Here is a 25,885-nt window from a genome sequence, read left to right on the forward strand (position 1 = left end):
TTCTTTAGCATTCTCTTTTATTTGAAGATCTTGTATCATTTTTGTATCTTCAGTGGAAACACATTTTCACACGTAGCATGGTCCTGGGAAACACACACTGTATGCAAGCTGTCTTTATTTACTCCCGATCGGTTCCACAAGGCTAAGCTGTATATTGCTCCAATATCATCTATAAACGAGTAACTGTTGGAAGAATTCCGGTTCCCATTGATGTCCTTTTCCATTAATTTTCTCCTTTCAGAATAGGCAACAATTCACCGGTTTCCTTTAGCTCCTGCAAAGAAATATAAAGCAATTATTCTCGCCGTACATTTTGTGACTGTGCTCACAGGGCGGCCACGGGGCCGGGTCAGGGGTGGGGAAGCCCACGGCCGGCTGAGCAGGGAAGGCACCGGGTCACCCACGGAGGTTCCTCTTGACTTTAAGTTCACCATGTTGTATGTAAGTTCTATTTTGTGTCTGTTTAGTCAGAGAGGAAAAGTATTTAGTGGAAAGATGCTCCTTCAAAAGAATCGCTTGTTATCGACGTCGCCGGGTAGATCCCCCGGTATATCTCCTTCTAGATGTAATTCAAGATATTTTAGGCATACACAAAATCTTACAACACCCAAAATGCCTCCCACAAAATGAAAAAGTGATCATCCACTGATAGATTTTGTTACTGCTACACATTAAAAAAAAAAAAAAAGTCAGTACAAGGTTTGTAAGAGTTCTAAGCAAGAGGTGCTCGCCCATATTATCCTGATGGTTTAAATTCAAATTATAAGGCTGTTAACTTACGAAAGATCTAGATAACACCAGGAAATAGTTTTAAAATAGCATGGAGGAGATATTCTTTTCCCCACATCTCAAGAGAAACGACTGCCTCAGTTTTGTTACAATATTATGCTGTATTATGGAATGCATTTTAAAATACTGACAACATTCATCTAGCCGTACAAGATAGCGTGAACTGAATACAGCCCAACAATGCAAAGAGACAAATTACATTTAAATACCAGCGAGAGAAGTATTTTGCAGTATCTCTGCAATGCCCAAGACTACACTTGCTGATCACTGGAATAACCCACCCACTTGCTAAATAAATAAAATCAAGCTAATCTATATAATTTAAGTAATACTGGTATTTTTAGAACTAAATGAGATTTATTGATTGTGTCTTCCCAGGAGTTACAACGTCTGAGGAATTGCCTATAAAACATTCAGACAAGAATGGGCTCAGGAGTATTTGGGGTTTAGAACACTGTGCCTGCTCTGTTACAAAAATCAAAAACCACAGTAACAGATGCAGATCTATTTTTGTTGCTTCAGGGTCTGTTCGAACAACTACAATAAAGCTCACTTTCTTCCAGGAATGAGACTGTTTGCTAGGAAAAAACGTCTCACCCACCTTATTTGAGAAAAGCAATGTCAGAAGTAAAACTAGGAAGAGAAACCTGTAAAAATGCACCCACGGGGTAAAAATGGTCTTTACAGTAACAGTAACTGACTGCTGTCAAGAAAATACATTTCACTGCTAAATCTCGGCATAGGAGAACGCCAGAGATTTAGAGCTGCTTTCAACCGTCAGCTGAGCTAATAGAAGCCACAGTAAAAAACACCAACTCGTTTGGTTTCAAAAATCTAGGAATTCCTGTATGTTATGGGCAGAAAACATTTCTACAGTTTTAAACAAATGATCAGTTTACACCTTGAGCAAGATTCTCCCTATTCCTACCTTGACAATATCCAGCCCTCCAACAAGTTCACCTTTCACGTATAGTTGAGGATACGTTGGCCAGTTTGAATAGGTTTTTAATCCTTGCCGCACCTAAGAAAAATAACCTTAAATGTAAACATCAGCTTTAGGAAAAGCAATAGTGAAATCCTCAATGATGGGGAAGCTGAATTACCTCTTCATCCTCCAGTATGTCAAACGTCTCATAATCAACGCTAGGAAAGCAAAAAAAAAAAAAAAAAAAAAAGAAACAAAATCATCTACTGTGACGTTTTGCAATGTAAAACCCTCAAAAGTTCAAAATGGGCAGGTTTATAAGCTAGCTTCCAAATCAGGCAGAATTAACTTACAATAGGAGGTAAAAAGGCAGCACCTTATGCACCAAGAACTGAAATGTAAAAACTGTCCAGTTTCATGGGAAACTCGGTACAATGCAGATGACAGCGTAACACACTAAAAAGTTCAGCCGCAAAGCTTAGGCTCTAATTGGCCAAAATGCATTCGAAGTAATTCCATTCACTATTAGCTTAAAAAAAAAAAAAAAAACAAAACCACACACCAAAAAAACAAAAACAAAAACAAAACAAAAAAAAAAAAAAAAAACAAAAAAAAAACAAAAAAAAAAAAAACAAAACAAAACACACACACACACATATTCTTTGGAGGTTTTTATTAAGGAATCAACCATCTACAGCTATTTCACCATCTTCATTTTGCTTAAAACCACAAAAATAAAATGCCTGTGTAAATTTGATTCCTGGCTGATTCACGTCCGAATTCTGCCATGCAATTCCTGGTGTTCTAAGAACTGACAATCTTCAATAACCAGCAAGTGGACACAGGCCAGTGACAAGGAACAATGATTTGAGTAACTGCCACTTATTTCCAAGTTGTATATTGATATATAGTTACCTATTATCTCAAAAAGCCCACTCTAACATCTAGTACTCAAGGCAACTGCTTAACCAGCAGCCCAAATGAAACAGGAGTTTATTCAAAGGAAGATGATATTAATCTCACCACGGAAAGAACCGCTGTGAAGAGGAAAACTGAGGCTGGATGAGAGGCTTCGAGATTAAGAAAAGAGATCAAGAGGGACCTCTCTAAGAAGAGTTGCTTATCAGAGTGGAAGCATTTCTTTCATGTCAACAATCACAGCAAAAAAAAAAAAAAAAAAAAAAGAAAAAAAAACATCACATGCAATAAACTCCTCAATCTGAGCAAGACAATCACTATGTAGTAGCAGTATCTGACACACCACATTTCACTTGGTATCAAATGAGTGTGGTGGGGATTTACACTAAGGGTTTTCACAAAGATACTTCAAAATACTCTTAAAGAAAATTACGTTTGGGGAAGTCTTCCATTAATATTTTCCACTCTATTTATAAAATGTAGCTTTTAAAACAGAACCGGCTTCCCAAATTCAATGAAAAAAACGAAACCAAACCATTTACGTACCCAGTATTATTCATGATTTCTATAATTTGCTTGCTGAATCCACATTTTGCGATCTAGAACGCAAAGCACACACACGTTAAAACATATCTGCTCTATTTAATCCACAAAATCCCAAGTCCTCAAGCTACTCTAGAGCCATTACTAGTTTATTGCTAGTGATGAACCTGACTGGATAAGCAATACTGCTAATCCCCTTTCCACTCTTCTTTATACTCTTTGAGCTTTAAACAGTTCTGAGTATCTCTTTCTTCATCTACTCTGCTGAAATAAATGGAAACACTGATAATGTTAAACACTCTCCTCGGTTGTGGTGGGAAGTGACACAAGGCAAATCTGCTTCCCAGGTTTGGCAGTACTGTCTTGAAAACTAGTTAGGTTCAATTAATTCCTGAACGTTCAAAAAGCCAAAGCTATAGGTTTGACGGGTACAAGTGCCTTACATGCACTCGTAAAATAGATGTGGTTTACTCCGAGACATACACTACCCTTTACTTACCATTCTGGAGACAGTAGCAACCTACAGTCAACTGATAAATAGGTCGCATGTACAGCAACTCCCAAGTGAAATTAATAACTGAAAGTATCTCCCACAAACTCTTCCTATTGACAGCATAAGGACACAGACCACCCACCCATTTTTAGACATTGACTATTTAATCCAGACTATCCCTTCTTACTGGTGATTTTATTCCACTGGTAGCTCAAACAAAAAAAATCAAAATGTGTTAAGCAACCGGCCCAAACTCTTATTTTTTTGTAGGCATGACAGGGGTTTTAAAGGAGACACTAGTGTGTGTTTGGAAGACCTCAGCCCAATTAGCTCATCACCACTGTTTCAGTGAGTCAGCAGAACTCACAGGCTTCCACTGGCTACAAAACACCTCAGTCCTACAGCCTGCAACAATCCTAAAAGCATCTGTCGTTAGTACAACGGGGAAGGCTCAGGGAACGCATGAGAAAATGAAATGGAAAGAACAATTACATGAACGAGCTCAGCCCCCTGTCCGTGTATCCCTTTAAAAAAAGTCCGTATAAACGACTCTTGTAACATGCAATCACTAATTACAGTTATTGCTTCGGGTACACCACTCCAATGGAAAATGAGTTAGGTGCCGCTTACGGAATTTTGACAGGAAGAATTGCAGTGCTTCGCTGTTCAAAGGGGAATAATTTATCCCCTGGTTACTTTGTTGAGTATGCAACACAAAGGAATAGACTGACCTTTTGGTTTACAGTCATTTGTTATTATTTTAATCCTAACTGTTAGCAGTTGTCTGTCTCCAGTCTCTATCTTTATTTCAGTGAGCAAGATAATGAAGTGCAGCTTAAAGACACCAGGCATAGACCATTCCATGCACATGAAAAAAAAAAAAAAAGTGAAACATTTACGGTATGTAGCAATACACTTTAGCCTTAAAAACATCTAGCAGCCTTTTTTAAATGCAGTTGTGAAAACTTAGTAAAGTCAGACAAATGAAAATGGATAGGACACCAAACCCAATTAGGTCAGAGGAAAATTTCAGGAAACATGCATCCAGAGATAAAGTTTTGGGCAACGCTCAGTGTATACCTCAAGGAGGACAGAGAGCAGCAGCAAGCACTTGTAACAGCAGAAGAAATTCCATTATCCGCAAAGGCAATCAATAGCTAAGAGCAAAAGGACGGGCACAGTCCTTCCATTCATTCCAGAATTGGAGATCAATTGACAGACGTCACTGCAGGGTATCACATTCCCTGATTTTCCTGAACACAGCTATCAGCATTTTAGCAATACATATCCATCAGGTAAAAGAGGGACTGCTCTTCTATGGCTTACAGAAACACCAAATAAAAAGACAAATAACTAACTTCCCATCACCAGCAATTTTCATTAAGCAAGGGAAAAAAAAGCTAATTGTCACTGTTTAAATATACTATATTCTGCAACAGTTGATCTTACCTGTTTGCTTCCCTTCATAAAAAGCATCACAGGAGCTTTGTTTATCAAGGTTTTAAGCCTGCAAAAGGCACAAGAGAGACAGACATAAACCAGCTCAGTTATTATACCAAGCTTTGTTCTGACAGGAAAATAAAATGCAGAAGTGGGAAGATAGCAACTTAAATGCATTACCAAATGCATTTAATACACTTGCTTATAATAATGCTTTCATTTAAATTGCTTACAGGAACTCCAGTGAATGAATCTGAACCACCCTGCTACTTTTAGAGCACCAACTTACTTTTCTAGATTGACCTCTAAGTATCAAGCAGCAGTAAGTTTAAGGAGAAACATCATTTTAGAATCTTTTACATACGATGTCTGTATTTAGTGACATCCTGCTTTCTCACATACTGAATGTAATGCTTAGCAATTCTTGTTCTCCGTGGGAGAATGTCTTTTTGCAGGGTCAGAGCCATACCTAGTGTCCATCAGCCATAAGATCTACGGACTTACGGACTAAGGACAAATCACTGCTGAAATTCAGGAAGAGCTCTGTGGTGCCCTGTCCACTTCTGGTCTACGCACACAATCCTCAGACACTCCCCTTCTCTCCCTCTCCTTTTAGGAAAGGCCGTGACAACTGGTGGAAAAAGTTAACGAAGACTCCTGTCCAACAGCTCCCGCCAAGGGCAAACTACCCTCTACAAAATGCATTAACAGGTGATCACCTTCCCTGAAAGGTCCCTTTGCAGGACTCGCACAATGCAAAAACATTTGAGACTGGAGAATCCAGGGTCTTTGCAAAAGAAAACTAAACAAAGTCTCGTTGGTGACCTACGTACAGCCTTTGCACGTGTAAACCTCAAAATAATTTTCCCAGCCAAGTTGGCGCTAGGTTTAAAAGCGACAGCTAAACTAACAGCTACAGCAAGGGTGAGCTGCAGCAAACTGAGCTGGGTCCCCAATGCCGGATCTGTCTCCTGAAACCAAGCTGAATTCCAGAGTCCATTTCCAAGCATATTTTCAAGTGAAGAAGATGCATTTAATCGACGCGAAGAGATCAAACACTGAGTAAAAGAACATCATTTAGTCTTAAATAGCTTCTACTACTGATAGTCCTTCATCTTATTAAGTCTTAACACATTTGAATAACCACCTCACGGGGTTTTTCTTACGAGTGACTGATAGAGTGAACATAGTTTGAAGGAAACGTCAGTTGCTCAGAACTATGAGGTTGGCTACAAATCAAAATTAATCTGCGTCATGGAGAAAGAACTTTTCAGTCATCACCAGAAAAAAGATTGTCACACGATAATCCAAGGAACAAGCACCTACTAAAAGATGAAGAACAAAACAGGCAACAGGCAGCAGCTACCTGTGACTTGTCTGGTGAATTTTTAAGTGAGCTTTCCTTCAGGCCACTTTTAGAATAAAAATTTGATAAAATTGATAAAAATTTCACACACCTGTTAAAAAGATGCTGCTGCTACTCCTTCAGGGAGACACTCAGCCACATCAACAATTTTAAGCTATTAAAACACATCAGGTAAGTGGAGGACATTTCCCATACTTACTATATTTGTGGTTTGTTAATTTTTAATTTCCCCAAAAAAGATTAAGCAAAGCAAAATACTATATATAACTTCAAAAGAGTTGTAGCTTATGCAAGTTTGCAAGAAGGAGGGAAGAAACTAAAGGAAACTTTCTACAGGAAGTTTTTAAAAGGCTATACTGAGACAATCTCATCTTTACCTATAATTTAATCTCAAACTGCAAACAGTTGTCATTGCTTTTTGTGGCTTTGCTGAAACAATTTAAAAGTTACCCTACTAGAGTAAAAAAAGGTAAGCCTCAGCCATAAAATAAATTAATAAGCAATTAACAGATACACAGCTATTAAAGCAAATATACTTTATCACCATATTGAAATACCTTGCATTAAATTGTATCTCCACTGTGCTGAGAAGGCAAAAGAACCAGAACCAGTCACATCTAGAGCACTGTGAAACTTGCTCCTACCCTCCTCAGACAGCAAGAAGGAATCTGTGCTAACGTATTTGCCTTCAAGGTACAGGCCACCTTCTTGGTAAACCAGCCCCTCTTTGCATGTCTTAATGGCACTAGTCACATAAAAACTAGGAAAAAAAAAAAAGCGCCCCATCTACTATTAACTTCTCAAACGGAATGACTTGTCAGATATCTGGAGCCTGACTGCCTGGGGCACGTCAGAATTTCAAACAGGAGTGAATCTTCACGTGGGAAGGTTAAAGGAGGACAAATTGGTTTCTAGGTATTACATCTAATTCTGGAAACAACACATTTCCTGCTGCTGCAGCAAATATTCATGTCGCCAAGGTGAAAGAAAACAGGAACCGATGGACATGAGTAATCAAGAAAAATGAGGAGACAAGCTTAGATGGTTTCCCCAGTGAGATCATAGTTATCAAGTCTATGCCAAATGAAGCTAACACAAGCTTTAAAGGATTATTTTCCCAGTCATCTTTAAACAATAAATTCTGAAAGAGAGAAAAGAAGAAATCTCTATATTCTTGCTATAATTAGAAGTTAACAAACTACAAATATAATAAGTAAAGCCTATTGGAACAGTGTAGCTTAATACATATATAACAGTGTAGCTTTTATTAAGTAATGCTTACTGTATAGAAAAAGAAATGTATTAAACAACTGCAGGAGTTCTGTAATTAAAGAAAATCTTGACACACTTCAGATAAAGTCAAGGAACAGGAATTTATATAGGGGCTTCCCCCTATATAAACAAACATATCCGAAACCTCAAAAATAGACGCCCTTAAAATAATGACATAACACATCACACCTGTCCTCCAACTTCTGTGCCTTCGGACAGACTGTGTCCAGTTCTCCAGATGCCTCGAGTTCCTGGAGAGATTGGGAAGAAGAAAAACCAGATGTAAAAAGCAAGACAAACATGCTTCTGACAACTAACAAGTTTAAGAATTTCTCAGTTTCTAACCTTGACAATATCAACTCCACCTATAAGCTCTCCAGCCACGTACAACTGTGGATAAGTTGGCCAATTAGAATACGTTTTCAGCCCCTGACGAACTTCTTCATCAGAAAAAATATCAAAACTGCTAAATGAAATCCCGTGTTTGTTCAGTATCTCCACCATTTGCTTGCTGAAACCTGCAAACACAAAAAGAGGAATTACATACAGTTTTAAGCAAAGCATTCCCATGCCTGCACTAAACTTTAATGAACTTGAAAAACACAATTCTTCTAGATAGCAAGTTCAAAGCAGCTCTAGTGTGTTATTCTTTGCTCTATCGATAGCCTCAAATATCATAACAGCACAAAAACCATATCGATTACTGGAATTACGAAACCAAAGTACATGGACAGCTTGGTGCTTCTCTATTTAAAGAGCTACACAGAAAGTAATCTTCATAAAAGCATCTCTGCTGTTCCAATATACCATTAAAGCAAAGTTAAAGGTATTCCCTTATTCTGTCTTTTCCAGCTCTTCTTCCCTGAGTGCTCCCAAAGGATAAAAGCTTCTCAGTGACCATAAGAGCATCTTCAGCAGCCGCCTTTTCACTTCTCTAATTGCACATCGCTTCCTCTGCCCCTGCCATTTGTTCCTCCAGCTACTGCTGAACTTCTCCTACACCAAACGTGGATAAAGTTGGCACACCAAGTGGGAACCAGGATTTAAACCCACTATTGTGTCACTAGTTTAACTCAGAAACTTGGCTTTAATAATGTTTTCTACTACGTTTGCTTTAAGGGCATATCCTTTCCTACTTCATGGTAAAAGGCAGATTCCTTTTTATTTTTTTTAAACTCTTGATGTTCACATGAGTACTTAATATTATTTTACTACCCGCTGTGACACCTTGACACCACGTTTTGTTTTCCTTTACGACAGATCTTCATTATGGCCTGCTCTGACAACACGCTCTCAGCAGGATGTTAAGCACTGAATATCACCATGTAGTCATCCAGATTTTATAAGTTTATTATGTGGCCAACCTGAGAAGAAGAGTTTCTCCCTTATGTAACTAAGCATCTTTTTCCTAAAAAAAATCATCACATTATTTGTAAAAAGTTGAACGTATGAAAATTTTAATATTATAGAATTACAGTCCACAACCACTGAAATCTTACACTGAAGGGGAAACCCACACAAAATTTCAAACAATTCTCCTTCTACTCTATTTTAAATTCATCTTTCTCATTAAAGTGAAACGTCACGTTGATATTTTTTTTTTTAAGATAAATTTGTTTTTTTACATCATTAGTCTCTACAGAAACTCTTCAAAAATCCCTTTAAAAAACAAGACACACGCTCACACACCACCCACACCTCGGCAGGGCCCTTCGTGTCAGCGACCCCCTTCTGTACGGGGTAACCTGAAAGGAAACACCTCCGAGTGATGTTCATCATCACCTTCATGCACCTCACGCCTCCACCGCCCAGAAGCACGACCTGTCCTCCAGAGAAGGCAGCAGCCGACTGGCCACCTCAGTGTGCTGCACACATCTACTCCGTAAGAAAACCGGGCGAGAAGGGCTCTGCTGCCCTTCACAAGGAAGCCAACGCCTTCAGCTTTAGCCCTGATGATCACATCTCGATTTGCAGCTTCGTTGTTCCTCCACGGCCTATCTGCTCTGCTATGAAAATTACGCTCATCACAAAAAGACATTAAGTACATTGCAACGCACTGGAAAAATGTGGAATTTTGCTTCATTTCTAATATGTGGTCTTTAACCTAAAGTATTCCAACACCTGCCCCCGCTGCTTGCCTGCACAGCCCTTGTAAGGCAGTAGAAGCCTCCCAGACAACACTATCATACAGCTTGCAAAAAGGATCCATGAGAATTTGTCCATAAATAATGTGATAATAATGTGTCTCTCATATCTTTGCCAACTCATTCTGGTTTGGAATCAAATGCCCTTGCAATCCTACTGACTCCCTCAAAGAATTCCAACAAATGCTGTGCAGACAAATGAAAACCTCTAAATACTAAAAAAAAAAAAAAAGACAACCCTTAAATGCTTTAATAAAGGAAGAAAAAAATAAAGAAACCTAAATGGGAAAAAGAATCAAAGTGCCATGGAAGAACAACCCTTGATTTCAGCTTGCAAGCCCACCTATTAGTTTTTACAATAAGGATTTTTACTACAGCTTTCTGCAGTTTTCATGATGTGCAATTTATTGAGATATGAAGTAGCAGTATTTATATGTATGGCAGCTAAGTTGCTTTTCTTTCTACAACTGAAGTGTTAAGTTCGTGTACAGCCTGAAGTAAAACACAGATTCTGAAATTCTTCATACATCTGGGAGTTCATTAGTAAACAGCTAAAGGCTGATTGCTGATGGTTATTCCATCGCCAATATATTAACTTATTACCACTGTAAGGAACTGGGGGGGAAAAAAAAAAAGCTTTATTTTAGCTGTAGGCAATTACATGCAAACTAGAAAGATTGATTGGTTGTGTTTCATTTTGAAGGCTTATGGTAGCACTCTGGAAGTGTTATGCTTAGGGATAAAGTGCCAGAATAGCTTTACTTTCATAACAAAAGATTTAGGTTGAATTTCTGAAGAAATGCTATACACGCATTACAAGGAATAATTAAACTGCTAACAAAAGGCGGTTATCTAGATGATCACAAATGCCACTCCAGATACTACAGCAATAAAACCCCCCTAAATAAATTACTGTATTGACGAAGCAAATAAACAAATACTGCCACAGTCCAAATGAATCTGCTGAAATAATGCAACTTACGTAGCAACCACATCCAACTGCCAGTAAACACATAGCCAAGGGGACAAGCCTCACTTTACACCATGCTTAGCTGGCTTTTCCAACAAAGAAATTACAAACTACAAGAAGATCCCAAAATACACTGCTGGATAGGGTTCCCTCTACTTGCCAGCTGCACTAAAGACTCAAGTGCAAGTCTATTATTTGTATCAAAATAGATACGATTCAAAAATATCTCCATGTTTAAACTAGCATGGCTCCTTTTATTTAATTCTATTTTTACAACTCCTACTGCTGCTATAACAGATCCATATCATCTTTGACAAAACATTACATGACCTTCACCCTGCAAAAGACACTGTCTGTTCGAGGAAGTTTAATGGACCCAACTGCTGCCAGAAACTATCACAGCAGTCCAAAGCAGGCACTGTATCTCACTGCAAAATTAAAAGCTGTAAGTTCAGGTATTTCATGCATTGCACTACATTTTAATCCTTCCAATTTTAATGCATACACCTATTTAGGTAAGTACCTCCTGTGCACTTTTCATGGAGTATCAGGGATCGAATGTAAGAACCGAAAACTTGATGAAATATCTACTTTATCATGTTAAGACATGCAAATGAACATGTGTTATACTCTTAAGTTGCTTTCCACATTGAGTTTATGACGAGGTACCTAACCTGATGCCACAATGCCTTTTTTGGTTTGTGTTTTTTGTGGTATGTTTTGGTTTTGTTGTTTTTTTGTTTGTTTGTTTTTTGTTTTTTTGTTTTTTTTTTTTAAATAGTCTCACAATTCTCTCCCATCAAAAATTCAAACACATGAAAACCAGCAAAGGGTCTTTACTCTGTATAACTTCCAAGTCTGCCTAGCATTCTGCTCCATGCCCTTTAGAAAACCAGCTCTCCACTGAGCACCCACAGAAATCCAAAGCAGAACCGGTGTGCCGGCGCTGCCAGCTGATCGCGGGGAGGCTGGCTCAGACGACGCGCGGCGCGAGCGACCGCAGTGCCACGTTAGCATCCAAGGCAGTGACTCTCAGAGCACGTATGTCTGAATAACCTCAGCTGTACACACCCCAAACGTACTCACAGATATCTGGAGCTCATCTGAGCAGTGCTCTATTACAGACAGACTTCACAATTCTACTTCAGAATAAGCCAAAATTTCTATTCGTACAAAGTTACCCATAAAGTCCTATGCTGAGAGGTAGCTTTCACATACCTGTAACTGTATTTGCTACATAATACAAATACAGAATTATCTACACATCAATAGACAGCACTTCATCAGGTCTTCACAGGAGCAAATGCAAACTGCTAGAATCCCAAGCTAATACGCAACAACACAATGAATAGGGAAATTCTGAAAGCTGGTGTCCTTTTCTGAAACTATTTCTACTGGAGTGATTCGGGGATCTGTTAGTGCATTCAAATGAAAGAGCAGCCTTGAAATTAGAAAAGCAAAAAGGAGAAAAATAAACTGTGCAGATATCAACGCAGCAGAAGCCCAGTACAGCACGGGAAGCCTCAGTACATGCAGGATCTCGCACTTCCCCTCATTATTTCTATAACCCTTTGCTGTGGTTTGGGCCTGGTCAGCAGCCAACAACCACGCAGCGGCTCTCTCTCCTTTTCCTTCCGGCAATAAGAAGGGACAGAGAGCCAGGCTTGGGGTTTGAGACAGGACTGGGATGGGGAAAAATCCCCCTTTTATGATCACGAGCAAAAGGCAGGCTCGTTAGGGGAAGAAAAAAAAGAACATACATTTATTACAGACACTAACAACACATAACAGAGTAGGACAGTGAGAAGCATTGCCACATCTTGAGAACACCTTCCCCCCACCCCTCCCTTCTTCCCGGGCTCAGCTCTGCTCCCGATATCTCTACCTCCTCCCCCAGTGGCGCAGGGGCAGGGAATGGGGGGTGCAGGCAGTGCTGCCGCTTCTTCCATCTTCGGTGAGGGGAGTGTCCGAAACTTGTTCCTCCTGCTCCATCGTGGTCCCCCTCTCACAGCAGACAGTCCTCCACAAACTTCCTCCAACATGAGTCCCTCCCACAGGCCGCAGCGTTTCCTTACACTGCTCCAGCGTGGGACACCAACTTTCTCCAACTGGAGTCCCTCCCACGGCCTCAGCCCTTCCTGAGCTGCTCCGGCGTGGGACTCCCCCGCATGCTGCAATCCTCCCAGCACTGAATTACAGCAGTGGGGCTGCCTTTTCCCACAAGACCCCAGCCTTCTTCAGGCACAGAACCTTGATCATTCAGGCGGAAGCCACAGGCCATAAATCAATGTCTGCTCCACTGTAGATCTTCATGGGTGGCAGGGGGGGGCCGCCCTGCCGTCTCACCACAGGATACAGGGGGGTCTCTGCTCCGGCACACCTCCCCCCTCCTTTCTTCCTCCGTTCCTCCACTGGCCTTGGTGTTCACGCAGCTGCAGCAACTCCTCCTCATGAGTCTGACTGCCCGTCACCACGTCCCTTCTTAAATACATTCTCGCAGAGGCACAGCTGATGGGCTCAGTTTTGATGCAGAGGTAGAGCTGACTTGGAGCTGGGAGAGCTTCAAGAAGCTTCTCACAGGGGGCTGCCCCTATAGCCCCCTCCCCTGCCACCGAAAAAACTCCACCACTCACTCAAACCCAGGACACCCTTTTACAGCAACACCTGAAAAAGCAGATTGTAGAACGGCATGCAAATATTTTAAAAGCAGCTGCAAGTACACTTGGGTATGGAGGGCAGAGGCAATAAGAAAAGCTGCACAAAGCCCCAAGCAAGTGCTTCATCAACCTGAAGTAGCCTGGTCCGAGGTACAAGACTCCTGTCACCCTGTCCAGGCAGGGTTACCCTCTGCAGGGCACGGCCCAGGCTGACACGCCTGCTTGATGCGATTTAACCATCTCTCTTTCAAACATTTGATGTGCTTTAACCACTATTTCAAATATTGTTTCATGACGCTGACATATAAGCCCTCCTTCTCGAAAAGGGCAGCATGCACTACACTAAACTCCCTCCAATTAACAGCGCTTGACAGACAGACTCTCCTCTTTTCCTGCCCAGTACACACGGTATCAGCCCAAAGCTGCTCTTTGTAATTCAACCCAACAAGGCCCACGCGGCAGCGTCACCGCTGTTACCACTCTGCTCCGCTCCCTCGTTTGTCAAGCACTGGTCCTGACCCAAAACTATTTGAAAATAATGGCAGCACTCTTATTTACTCTGCGGACTCAATCCTCAATTTCAATAACCAGAACTATATAGAACGACATAAGTAATTCTCTCGTAATAGAATGCCTTCACAGATACAATGCAAAATAGCCAAGGTTGTTTGGCAAGTCATACCACAAATCTGCATTATTCTCACTTCACCAAATCAATGCGTTCCATATTGTTATCCTTCCCTTTTCTCCTTTTTAACAGTACATGATAATACAACAAACTGAATCCTTCTAGATTAAGATAAATGGACAGAACATGTAAAATTATTTTAAGTCCTTTTACACCATTTCATCCATTTCCCTTTACATAATTATCCAGTCAGTTTCTTTTCAAAACTTCCTGGCCACACTCCAGCAGAAAGCACAAGCAGCAGCTAATGAGGATGTCTGCACTTGAAGCTCCTAACTGAATTTAATACTTAAAACCATGGTGAGCTCTTCCACTGCTGGAAGATCAGCAGCGCATGCACGCCACGGGCATATCTGGCAATTATGTGAATACAGCATCAATAAATCACCCCACCAACAGTTCGAACCAAACACTCCTGGGCTCCTGACCAGACACAAGCAGCACTGCTTTGTCTCCAGGCTGCACTTGCTTAGCCCTTATCAGAAGGGGGTCAAAAAGAATAGTTCCACAAGTCCTCATTTCCCTCCTCAAACTGTTTTGTACACATTTAGTTCACATGTATCTCTGCCATGATATAGAAACATTTAGGAGAAATCTTTCAAGCCTGTGCACGCTACTAAGTCATGCACAGATGGACCAAACAAGTATTTTCGTTATTTGTTTTTAGACACAAATAACTAACATTTTGCATGACAATTTAACTTTTTGAGCAGTTCTCTCTTTATTGGTTCTGTAAATATATGCCACAGGCCTTTCTTCAGGAGCTTGGCTTTAAGGAGCTAGCTATTGCTCATTCTTTTCTTACTCTTCCGTTACATTTCACAATTCCTTCATCTCTTTGGCCCATCAACATAGCCGGTATGATCTGTTGCCCAGGATACACGTTTGCTTAGCAAAGGAATCAATGCAACTTCTTGAGACTGCAGGAGCAGAAGGATGGCAGCTTCATAGTACTTAAAAATTTTGTCTTTTAACATTTGTTCATGTGCTTTCCATATAGATCAACGTTTTGAGTTAGTTAGGAACCAAGCGCTCTAAACAGTGAGCAAGAGTTAAGAGAACTAGGTTTAAGAAAAGGCATTTCCACATGCTACCAGTCTTTCAATTTTAACAGCCAGGATAGTTTTATGTTCTTTTTCCCAAACGGCAACAGTGATCCCTGATGTTAGTCAATCCTTGTTATTCCTTGAATTGAAACATTCTCTTCAGACTATTTTACGTTTTCAACGTGTGTAACTTGCAGAAAGCATGTGATGAATAAGCAGTGAGCTACCTCAGGAAAAGTGTCCTAGTCCAAGGATAGCATTGCACATCACATATTCTTCAGAAAGCCCCTAATCTCTGTGATTCCATTTCCAAAATTCAACTAAAGGAAAAGCAATTCTCTATTTTCATATTGCTTATATGCAGCTACTTTCATTAATGTTTCTAGAAGTGCAAAAAAACGTTGGAATGTATCTCCCCAAAAGTGAATAAACCTGACAACTTGCCCAGAGAAAGCCCCGTCACAGTGAACACGAACTTCAGAAAATCCTTACCACAGCGGGGTTCTTTTGGAGACCCTTTCATAAACAGCATGCAAGGGGCAGCATTGATGAGTTTCTTTAGACGCACATTAAGATCTTCTTTTGCACTGTCATTAGAGCCAGCGGAAACGGAACTGCTGGACGCGTGGCGCTGCACTTTTTTGGTCAGCTCTGGGGCATGTGCACCATCTAATCTGTCAACTTTCTGAGAGTTCTAAGGAAACCAAAACACAGCCTTGTGTTAAAGGATTAAATTCAGAATTTGTACTGTAATTAAAAAAAAAAGGAAAAAAAAAAAAAAACAAACAGTAAAACCACCATATAAAGTACAGATTTTCAGATGCAAAGTGGATTAGTGTATTGATCTTTTAGCCAGCCTTTAGTTCCAAGACTCAGACCATTCTCTTGGCTGGCTACTGTTAATGCTAGCAAATTTGCTATTAGAAGACTTTATTAAAGAAAATAGTTTTGACTTGTATCACAGGCAAATGCGACCCAAACAGACTTGTCATTTCTACCAAAAGATTATTTACTTGAGTTTTTGCCATGTAGCTAGACAAGGAAACATTACTGAAAATATTTTGACCCAATACAAGGTACAACAATGAAAATAAAAACTACGTAAGAATCCCAAAGCCATTAAGGAAGCTCTGAAATACCACATGTAAAGTATAAGAACCATTTCTATCTACTTTTTAGGTTTCACTGGATAGACTTAGATCAGACACAAAAGTGTTTCTTCACTGAGAAAGTTCTTAAGGTTCTGCTCTTCTGGCAGCAGTATTAAAAATGTATACATATTAAGAGTCCACATGGAATCCATTTTCTCTTAAATCCATTTTCTCTTACCTTAAAGAATAAGAAGGTTGGAACAGAACTAATTCCATATTTTTCAGATACTTCAGGCACAGCTTCAGCTTCCAGCTAAAAAACCAAAAAAAAAAAAAAAACAAAACAAGAAGAGAAAAAGATTATTTTCATAATCTTCTTTGAAATTTTGACTGTGGATGTCAATCCTGTCTAGAATGTTCTTCTAGGCATTTTATACATTTAAAAAGGATTTGATGCAGAAGTTTGTGACACATTTGCATTTAAATGAGACTCACTGGGCTGGCGTGTCATCCACTGAGCCTACAGAGTGTCAAAACAGGTTCAGAGGTTTTTATTTTGTTGCACATTTCAAAAGATGCCCGGAGGCTGCAAATAAAATTTTTGGTGCACTACTGACCTAGTAAATTTTCAATCATATGCAGCTACTACTATATTGAAATCCATAAATCATTGACCCCAGTTATGTCATGATTACAGTGCTTATTTTCTGCCCACAGCAATTCTTGCTGTTTGCTCTATTGACTAATTTCAAGGGGCAGTACATCATGACTGACATTTGCAGCCTTCTGCAAATTATGAAGAAAAAAGGAGTGTTTCTTCAATAAGCTATTGATGTCTACTGAATTTTATTTTTAACTCCTGCAAGGCTACTGAGCATTGAGCGGCAAGCCGAGATTACCTGTTCTAACTTTGTTCGGCATTCAAAGGCATACCTTGAAATTACATAATGTAGTAACTTGACAACAAAATGTATCTTTTGATCAACTGAAAATTTGTGATTTTTCTGTGCATAGGCTAAAAGCTTGCTTGAGTGACAGAAGATCTAGTACAAGGTTGTTTAAGGTGCTAGCTCTGCAACAGCCGCAGAGTTAATGGTTAGAAAGTGGTTATAGATCTAAATCTTTCAAACAGAAACCTGAAATCCAGTGTACAGAACAAAAAGCCTTTCAAATTCTTATTCCACCAACCATACAGCGCCACTTCGCCAAGAAGCGGAGAGAACTACTTAACAATTTGCTCCTGCCTGTCCCTGTCCATCCTTACGCATTTTAGAAAACACTGATTGTTCTCACTGTAACGGAAGTGTAGTGAACCTCCGAATATGTCAGCATTACAGCAGGTTTTGATTTGCTTCGGCTATATAGGCTCTCAACGAACTCCCTGAATACAGAAACAACCCAGCAGAATGAGTCAAAAGTGAGAGTCTAAGCTTCACCTCTATTTCTGTAAATCAATCCATCAGGATCAACCAAGAAACTAAAGCTATAAATTGAAAGCTGTAAACAGATCCCAATTATCTATTCTCTTTCAAGTGGCAAATGATTAAATGACTTCTACTTATAATATTAATTTTCTTTTCTAGTAAAATGTCCTACCTTCTTGGATACTTCTGTTCCACTCTGGTGAGGTTCACACATACAGAACAGATTTAATTTCATATTTCAGTAACTTGCTCTTATTGGTACAACTTTCCAAAACATTATTTCTAGCTGTTTCTGGATATGGACACTTTCATTTTAACCAAGTCAAGGATCTTAAGAGTTAGGCTATGCAACAACTAAAACGAGAAATTACATTTGGAAAGACTTCAGGATTTATTGACAGTTTTGAAGTTAATTTCATTATTATTTAGCTCTGTTCTAACACATAACTGTTCACGATTTGCAAGGCAGTAACCCTCTGTAACCAACTGACGAGTTAACAGGTTCTTGCCAATTAAAGGGCAGACTGGCTATACTGGAACAGAGACCAAAATCCCACAAAGAACTTCCAAAAATCAAACATGTTCCCCGTGAGGAGCCACCCCCCCATCCATATATCAACAAAATTCCCCCAAGTCTTTCAGTAATTTATTTTCTCTAAACAAGGACACCAAATATTGGAAGGGGGAGGGGGGGACGGAAGGAGGTGCCACAATTTGCAATACTTGATCACCTTAGAACCTTGTTATTAAAAAATAAATTACAGCTGAATAATAAAGGTTATAAATAAATAATATATGAATAAAGAGGCAACAGAGTTTTCAATTCTTCTTGGGCCTACTAAAAGCTACACCAGCTCTATATAAGCTTAAGCATCCTGAATTTTCAAAATGTTGAAAATTAGTCTTTCGAAACTCTAAGTAATAAAATACTACCATTAAAATAGTTCTGTCCTCCTGTTTCACAAAGAGAAATACCAACTGAGAGAGGAATCATTAAAAAAAAAAAAAAAAACACAAAACCTAAAGGCTGTAAGAAATCAAATTAAAATACTCACACACAGCTGGCTGCTCCATTACTCCCTGCCCTCATAATCACAGAAGTGTCTCATTAACAAGAGAAAGTTGTTTTAAAACGAACAGCATGTTGATGAAGTGAATTCATTTCTCTCTCCTCACTGGTTCTCTTACTAGGATGTGCAGACAATAACGGAAAAATACAGCGTCTCATTTGTGTTTATACCATCCAGCACTATATAACTGTCATCTCAGAGTGACAATGTTGCAGGGACTTAATTTAACCTTCCTTTAAACTTCATCAAGATTGCTGTTCATTAGTACAGGACAGAAAATCTCTATGAATTCCAAGATCTATTTAGCTAACCAATATCATGGGAACAAACGAAATCCCCAGCACACTTGAAAAGAACAGTGTTCCCAAATTAATCTCAAATCCAGGGATAAAAATTATGCTTTAAAAATACGGGTATCTACAGAACTGTAGGACTGAGACACTGCAGGTACAGAAAAATTTAAAAGCCTATTTGTTAGGTGGAGTAGCTAGTGAAAAAAAAAAAAAATCCTTCACTGTACCTTATCAGAATGATTTTTTTCTTTCTTTTTTTCCCCCCACTTTGAATAGCACAATAAAATGAAGGTGTTATTTAAATTTGCAATATCATGTTTTGGAAGATGAACCTAGAACTTTCATCCCACAGATGTTTAATGCACCTCTTGCATATGTTCAACTCATAGTTAAATGTGAAGACACAGATTAATTTAAAAAAACACTTTACCTATATTTTGTAATACTTCACTCATACTTTGTAATAATGGCTCTTCTCTGTTTAAAACATGCTCAGCTGCCTGACTTACCTTCACAAACGCAACCTGCATGTGCTCCTTTGCTAGTGCCGCCATAACCTCATTCATTTGAGCACACTGAGGAGCCCATGGCGCCCAAAAGTGGACGACTACGAGGGACCTATTAAAGAAAAAAAAATAGTAACAGCACTTATTTTTGAAAAAGAATCTGTAATATAGAAGTTTGATATGCCATGCCGCCCCCCCAAAATATACAAACAAAAACCACGCACACCAAAAAAAAAAAAAAAAAAAAAACCAACAACAAAAAAAAAAAAAGATAAAACAACCACCCCCCACACCACCTTCCTGAGAAAAAAGAAAAACAAACAAGTGAAACCAGGAATGTTCTCTATGACTTGCACTGAGGATGACTTTAGCGCTTTTTCAGGAAATATTCCAAAACCCAACCAGCACTATTAAGGTAACGCAATACAAATTAAAATGTCATCCTGTATTTAGAGAGCAAAAGCTCATTCCGTATGAACGTCAGACAGGGAGAAGAACGAGCAGAAACGCTACCGGTGCAGTCATACCCTACAGGACACAGATGTGGAAACATCTGCAGGCCAAGCACTTGGAATCACCCCCGGGCCCCCCCCCATCTCCTCTCCTCTGCTGGGCCAGCTCTTCAGCCTCAGCAGCTCTGGACACTCCAGAGCGCCGCAGCTTCACACCAGAGGCTGCACCACAGCTTTTATCCTCTTTACTACGTATCCAGGAAATGAGGCAGTAACTTCTCAAGTCTACTGGGAATTTTCTAAAAATACAGTATTCTTATGCTGGAATGTTATTTTCCTGCTCTTCTTAGTTTCAATTTCTTATCCCTCTTCCAGCTTTAATAAGGTTTCCTTGAATGTTTGGTATTGATTATACACAGCATTTAAAGATGAGACGTGACACCTGTGATCAGAAATCCCACCAAATTGGGAACCATGAGGTAGTTCTCACTGATATTTACATCTGATTTTCCATCCCATTTTCCAGGTTTGCTAAAGTCAAAGCCACAGAAGCCATTTAGTGTCTTTTACTACTAAATAATGAAAGTTCATTATAAATCCTAATAGCTCTGAGGGCAGTACAACATTCATACTGGAACAGTTAACAGCTGTGTTATCTGACCACAGACTCTGAATACACAGCTGAACTCAATTCAGACACAGAACTTTAAAATTCATAAACTTGATTTTCCAAGGCAATTCTAGAAAATTTTGGTTGAAATATAATAGGATACCTTCTTTTTTTTTTTTTTTTTTCTCCATCATGTAATCAGTCAGAGCATGGTTCTGCCTCAAAAGCCAATTAAAACTGGCAAAGTTTCCAGGCTAGTAGAAACTTAAATTATGGAACAATGAGGTAGTTATATTCTTCTGCAAGTACCAGCCACGCAAATTCAGACCTGAGCTGAAAAACAGTTCAAGACATCTTCCCCAGGGCTGTCATCTGCATAGATTCTTCTAACACTCTTGTACACGAGTCACCAACATCAATGACACCAAAGGCAAACCGCCTCTAATTACAGCAAAATACCTGTAAGGCTTCTTTGGACTGATTTCACTGCTCACAGCTGACACTAGCATTTAAACCCCAGTAAAGGCTCACTGAAGTGCTTTATTCTTTCCTTATAAATGGGATTTGATATGGGCTCCTTGAGAAACCAAATCTCACTGCTCAGAGTAAAACCTTAAGTGCAAAACTCCGTTTCAGCATGCAAATGTTAGAGCAACGCTCTTTGTGGGGCCCAGCTCGAGAGCAAACGTAGGTCATGCAGGAGCTCTCTCTGCCCCCGGAGCAGACAGCTCTTCCCAACACTACTACAGCTGTCAGCTCGTACAGACACATTTTAATTAGGACTTTTGAGCCAATGGGGACAAGCACTTCACGTCATGCTGCAACCAACATTTTTTGCCACGGAGTAATGAGGTGAAAATAATTAGGTAGGTTGGGAGATGGTGAAATTATTTATATGTATGAGAATATCCAGGCACAACAGACAGAAAAATTGAAAATTCAAAAAGCAGCAGCAGTCCAATATTTCAGAAGACAAGCTCTGATGCAGGGAATTTCAGAGTTTTGCTCCAGGATTGCTTTGCCTGCACTACCTTCATTTGAAATACCAGTTTGAGCCCTCCCCGATACCATCCTTACCGTACGTACTCTTTACTGACACCGCTAAGAGCGCAGAAGTTGTTAAAAACAGATCAAGGATGAACAAAAATATTTTTGTTTTTAAATCAAGTTTTATGACACAACAGTCTGACCTACTTAGATCTACTACAGCTTTTACAATTACAGAGGATGAAGTATGAAGTTGTCAAGCTGTCATTACAACAGCACACTGCCTGTACACTTAAAATAATTTTTACATCTCTTCAAACACAAGTAGGACAAGAGAATACTTCCACTGCCTAGAAACAAGTAGTGGAAGAAGGAACATAAATGGAGCACAGTGGCTACACACCAGGCCAAAGCACTAGTATCCAACTTGCACTTTCCTTCCATTAACTGAACACAGGAATGCATACTCCCTCCCTGCCACCAAGAAGTATTTGTTATTTCACAGGTGCTCAGTTTAACTTAGCCTGCAGAGCGGGACACATCTGATCACATGAATGTCAGCTCATGGCAAGCAGAGGAGGAATAATCACATGGCTATTTAATCCTCATCCCATCACAGCCTATGCTTTCCTTACCAACATATTGCTGCAGTGCCCTTCATTTCTATCTTCATGAAGAACATGCTTTAAATTAATTTGCACCAATGGCTTTGCAGTGTTTTTTGGTTTTGTTTTTTTTTTGTTGTTGTTGTTTTTGTTTTTTTGTTTGGTTTTTTTTTTTTGACAAATTCATTCACAGAACAAGTCTAATTTTGCAATTAGACTGGCCTCTTGGTACCTGAGCACTTTAAATTAAACTTGAAAAAATAGCAAGAGTAATTCAAAACATTAAGAAAGGAAGAAAATAGTTAGCAAAATGAAGCACACAAGTAATTCTAAACAAAGTATTTTTTACATTCAATCGGGATATTTTTAAAATCTCTACTGTTATCTATTAAAGAGGATTGTAACAAAAAGTTCATACCAAGTCCCGAAGCTTCTCTTCCTGTATCGTTTTATATTTCACATTTTGGAGGAAAAGTTGTGGGCCCAAAAATAACTTTCTTTAAAATAACTGTTTTTAAACTTACGTAGCAGAAGAAAAATCAGAAGGACATATCACACATTTTCTGTGGAGAAACAAAAAGCCCAAAGTCTTGTTTCTATAGTGTTTTTTTTTTTTAAAAAATTGATTGAGACAGACTCACAAAGTATCCCTTTAAAACAAAGGGCCTGTTGATTGCAGAATGAAAATAGCAAGACATTCTCCAATAGGGATATCCAGAAAATAATTACTCCAAAGGTCACGCCCCTTTTAGGCCAAGACACAAGTATTTTAGAAGTATTTATAATCTTTCTGACAGGCAGCCCAAGTTACTTGGTTTTTCTAAAACAGTCTAATTAAAGCAATAGATTATGGAGCAACGATAGAAGCGGTCAGTAATTTTTAAGACATTGGCTCAGTTCACCTTGTGCAACTGTATGATCTAGACACATTTTGAAAAGAATTAAACCTTGAAATTTACACTTATTCCATAACACAAAGCTTCTTAACTTGATGTCAAAAAAAATAATTTTCTGAAACAAGAACTCCTATGAAATTAAGTGTCAATGTAAAATGCTGGCAGTTGCAGCCCATTAGTGGCAATGCTATTAGTTTGGAAAAATCAGGAAGCCTATTTGAAAAAAAATATAGCAGTAAAATAGCATTAGGTCTAGCCTTAAAAGTTAAGCATATTTTTTGTCTTAAGCTTTATCTTTAAAGAGAAGAATACTTGCTCGAACAAACTTTCTCCTTTCCCACTTTATCGAGTGTTTAAAATTACTTTTTTTTTTTTTACATTATTAATTTCTAAATTAACTTGATAATCTAAATACAGAAGGTACCTTAGGTCAGACAATGTATATTTCTAAAGTTCTACCACCACTCAGAAACAGAGACACCATTAAAGGAAAAAAATCTATGATGTGATGGATTTGTTATGTTCTGTAAGTGCAGGTTTCTTAGCAGTAACAAAAACCAAAGCCAAATATTTTGAGATGAAGCAGAGGAAAAGTTATCAGCACTATCAAGTCATCTTGGGACCAAAAAAAAAGGTGCATAAAATAATCAAGCCCATTGAAGAGAAAACTGAAGCACGTTCTGTGGACAAAGGGAATGAGGGCTTTGTTGAAAATAACTTCAAAATACTGCATTTGTCCCTGAAGCCATTTTCATTTCAATATGTCTCAGTGAGTGTTGACTTTCCTCTGGGATGTCCCCACACAACAATCCAGTTGAAGAGTAATTCCAGAAAAGAAAACTGAAAGTCGTGCAGCAAGTTTTGAAGAATCTCTTATTCTTCTTCTCATAATCTAAACCTTTCTATGTCTCTTCATTTTGTCTTTATGAATGTGATGCTGGAAGCTTTGTCATCCATTTTAAACCACTTATTCAATCAGTTTTCTCTCCCTATTCATTTAAAGGCCACTTGCTAATGCAGCAGCTAAGTGATGTGGGAACATTTTTGACACAGCACCTTTTTTTAATGCGCCTTGCAAGACCTAATCAAATACATACTCAGCTAGTGGGTTAAAAGATGTAACAGTAGTGACTACACCTTTGATTCAACAAGACAAGCAAAGCTGATAGCCAAACCTGTCTGTCTTCAGTAAGGGACCTGAGTACCTGTTCATCTCTAATTACAGTAGCATTTATTGCGACTCTTTCCTACCAAAGCCAAACATGAGCACAGAGCTTCCCCCAAAACGATCAGTGCCCAAAACTTCCCAGCCCAGACCAAGAACCACTGCCTGGTAGCTGCAGAGAATCAGTGCTCTGTGCCAAGAGCCCCGTTATTCGTTATTAGAGCATAAAAACAAACTAACCAGAAACCAGCCCTGTTGCACGAGAGATGAAAAACTCAGTTTCACATTGCTTCTTGATATACAATCTAGCACTGCGGTTTTCACCACAAATGTTGTTTTATTGATAAATATTATTGGTAATTGTTTGTTTTGTTGATACCTCAGGGTTCAGGAGAAAATAAAATCAAATCTTAGGTTAGGCGACAGTTCTGTTTCACACAGTGTTCCTGCCAACCTGCCCACCGAGCCTCCCCATCCCCTGCAGAAGGTGCTGCACCAGCCCTCCCCACCTGAACGCCTCAGCTCTCCGAGAGACTCAGGAAACGGGTGCTTAAAAAAATAAACTGCCCAGAAGCAACCCTGAAGTCCCTCCCCAACCTGTTAATTTGTCGTGGAGCTTTTTTATCTCCCCTCGAGGGTTTTACTCGGCTCGGAGGCAGCACCGGGCCTCTTTTCCCTCAGCGTCCACCCACCTTCCCCGAAGCTCTGGCCGCTCCGCGCGACCGCGGAGCCACTTTTTTTTTTTTTTTTTTTTTTAAGGGGGGGGGGGGGGGGGGGGGGGAGGGGGAAGGGGGGAATGAAGACCGGGACAAAAAACCCAAAACCGCCTTTTTTTCCCCCCCAGGACCTGACGCCACGGCACCCACCGGGGAGCAGCGCAACGGCCAGACCGGCCCTGCCAGCCAGGCCCACCCCCGGCGCGGGGGCTCCGCGGGGGCTCTCCCAGCATCGTCTCACCTGTCCTTCTGCCGCAGCAGCTGCTGGAAGTGCTCAGCAGAGCTAACCGCCATCAGCTCCCCCGCCGCCATGGCCGCCGCGGCAAAGGGGGGGGGAAGAAGGAAGGCGCCGGGGTCACGTGAGGAAGGCCCCGCGCATGCGCCGCCGGGATGCGCAGGCGCAATGGCGGCCGCGGCGTGAGGCACGGGGGGGGTGGAGAGGCGGGAGCGATGGCGGCCGTGGGAGGCCTCGGCCCTCCCCGCTCGGCGCAGGGCGAGGGGGCGGCTGTGGGGTTTCCCTCCGCCTGGCTGACGCTCAGCCCTGGGAAACGGAGGGTGTTTTGCAGGCTGCGGTGTGCGGGTGCCGCTTCCCAGCCGTTGCTCCCGCCGAAAAGCCCAACGTGGCGGATGCCTGAGCCCCAAATCCGAAGCCAGGGCCCTTTTCGGCACTAATGATACAGGGCCTAGATAGGAACAGGGGATGTAAGGGTTAATGTGGGAATAGCAAGAAGGGGATGAGGAGGGAAATAAGTCGAGATAAGAGTTTGCCTAGCTTGTACGAGGTGTTTGTGTTGCTCGACCACTATCTCCTGTTTAAGT

The 25,885-nt window shown here is 40.1% G+C and overlaps 1 protein-coding gene across 1 annotated transcript; it reads right to left on the reverse strand.

The window, feature by feature from the left end:
- On the reverse strand, nucleotides 1–25,425 carry GLRX3 (glutaredoxin 3). The gene is made up of 11 exons (XM_042787756.1): nucleotides 25,308–25,425; nucleotides 19,639–19,747; nucleotides 16,581–16,655; nucleotides 15,744–15,945; nucleotides 8,092–8,264; nucleotides 7,936–7,997; nucleotides 5,118–5,175; nucleotides 3,179–3,231; nucleotides 1,893–1,932; nucleotides 1,718–1,810; nucleotides 1–274 (listed from the first exon to the last, which is right to left on the reverse strand). Exons 1-11 carry the CDS (start codon nucleotides 25,376–25,378, stop codon nucleotides 224–226), a joined length of 987 nt encoding a protein of 328 aa, XP_042643690.1. The 5' UTR covers nucleotides 25,379–25,425; the 3' UTR covers nucleotides 1–223.
- Nucleotides 25,426–25,885: the final 460 nt, after the last annotated feature.

Source organism: Tyto alba, unplaced genomic scaffold (genome assembly GCF_018691265.1).
Source record: "Tyto alba isolate M040663 unplaced genomic scaffold, T.alba_DEE_v4.0 Super-Scaffold_1, whole genome shotgun sequence".
In the NCBI taxonomy this organism is placed as follows: Eukaryota; Metazoa; Chordata; class Aves; order Strigiformes; family Tytonidae; genus Tyto; species Tyto alba.

Coding starts and splice junctions, on each gene's coding strand:
- GLRX3 (XM_042787756.1), bottom strand. CDS start 25,378: ATGGCGGCGGGGGAGCTGATGGCGGTTAGCTCTGCTGAGCACTTCCAG. Junction 5,176..7,935: donor GCACAGAAGTTGGAGGACAG/GTGTGATGTGTT, acceptor TGCCTTTTGCAG/GCTTAAAACCTTGATAAACA. Junction 275..1,717: donor GAGGGCTGGATATTGTCAAG/GTAGGAATAGGG, acceptor ATTTCTTTGCAG/GAGCTAAAGGAAACCGGTGA.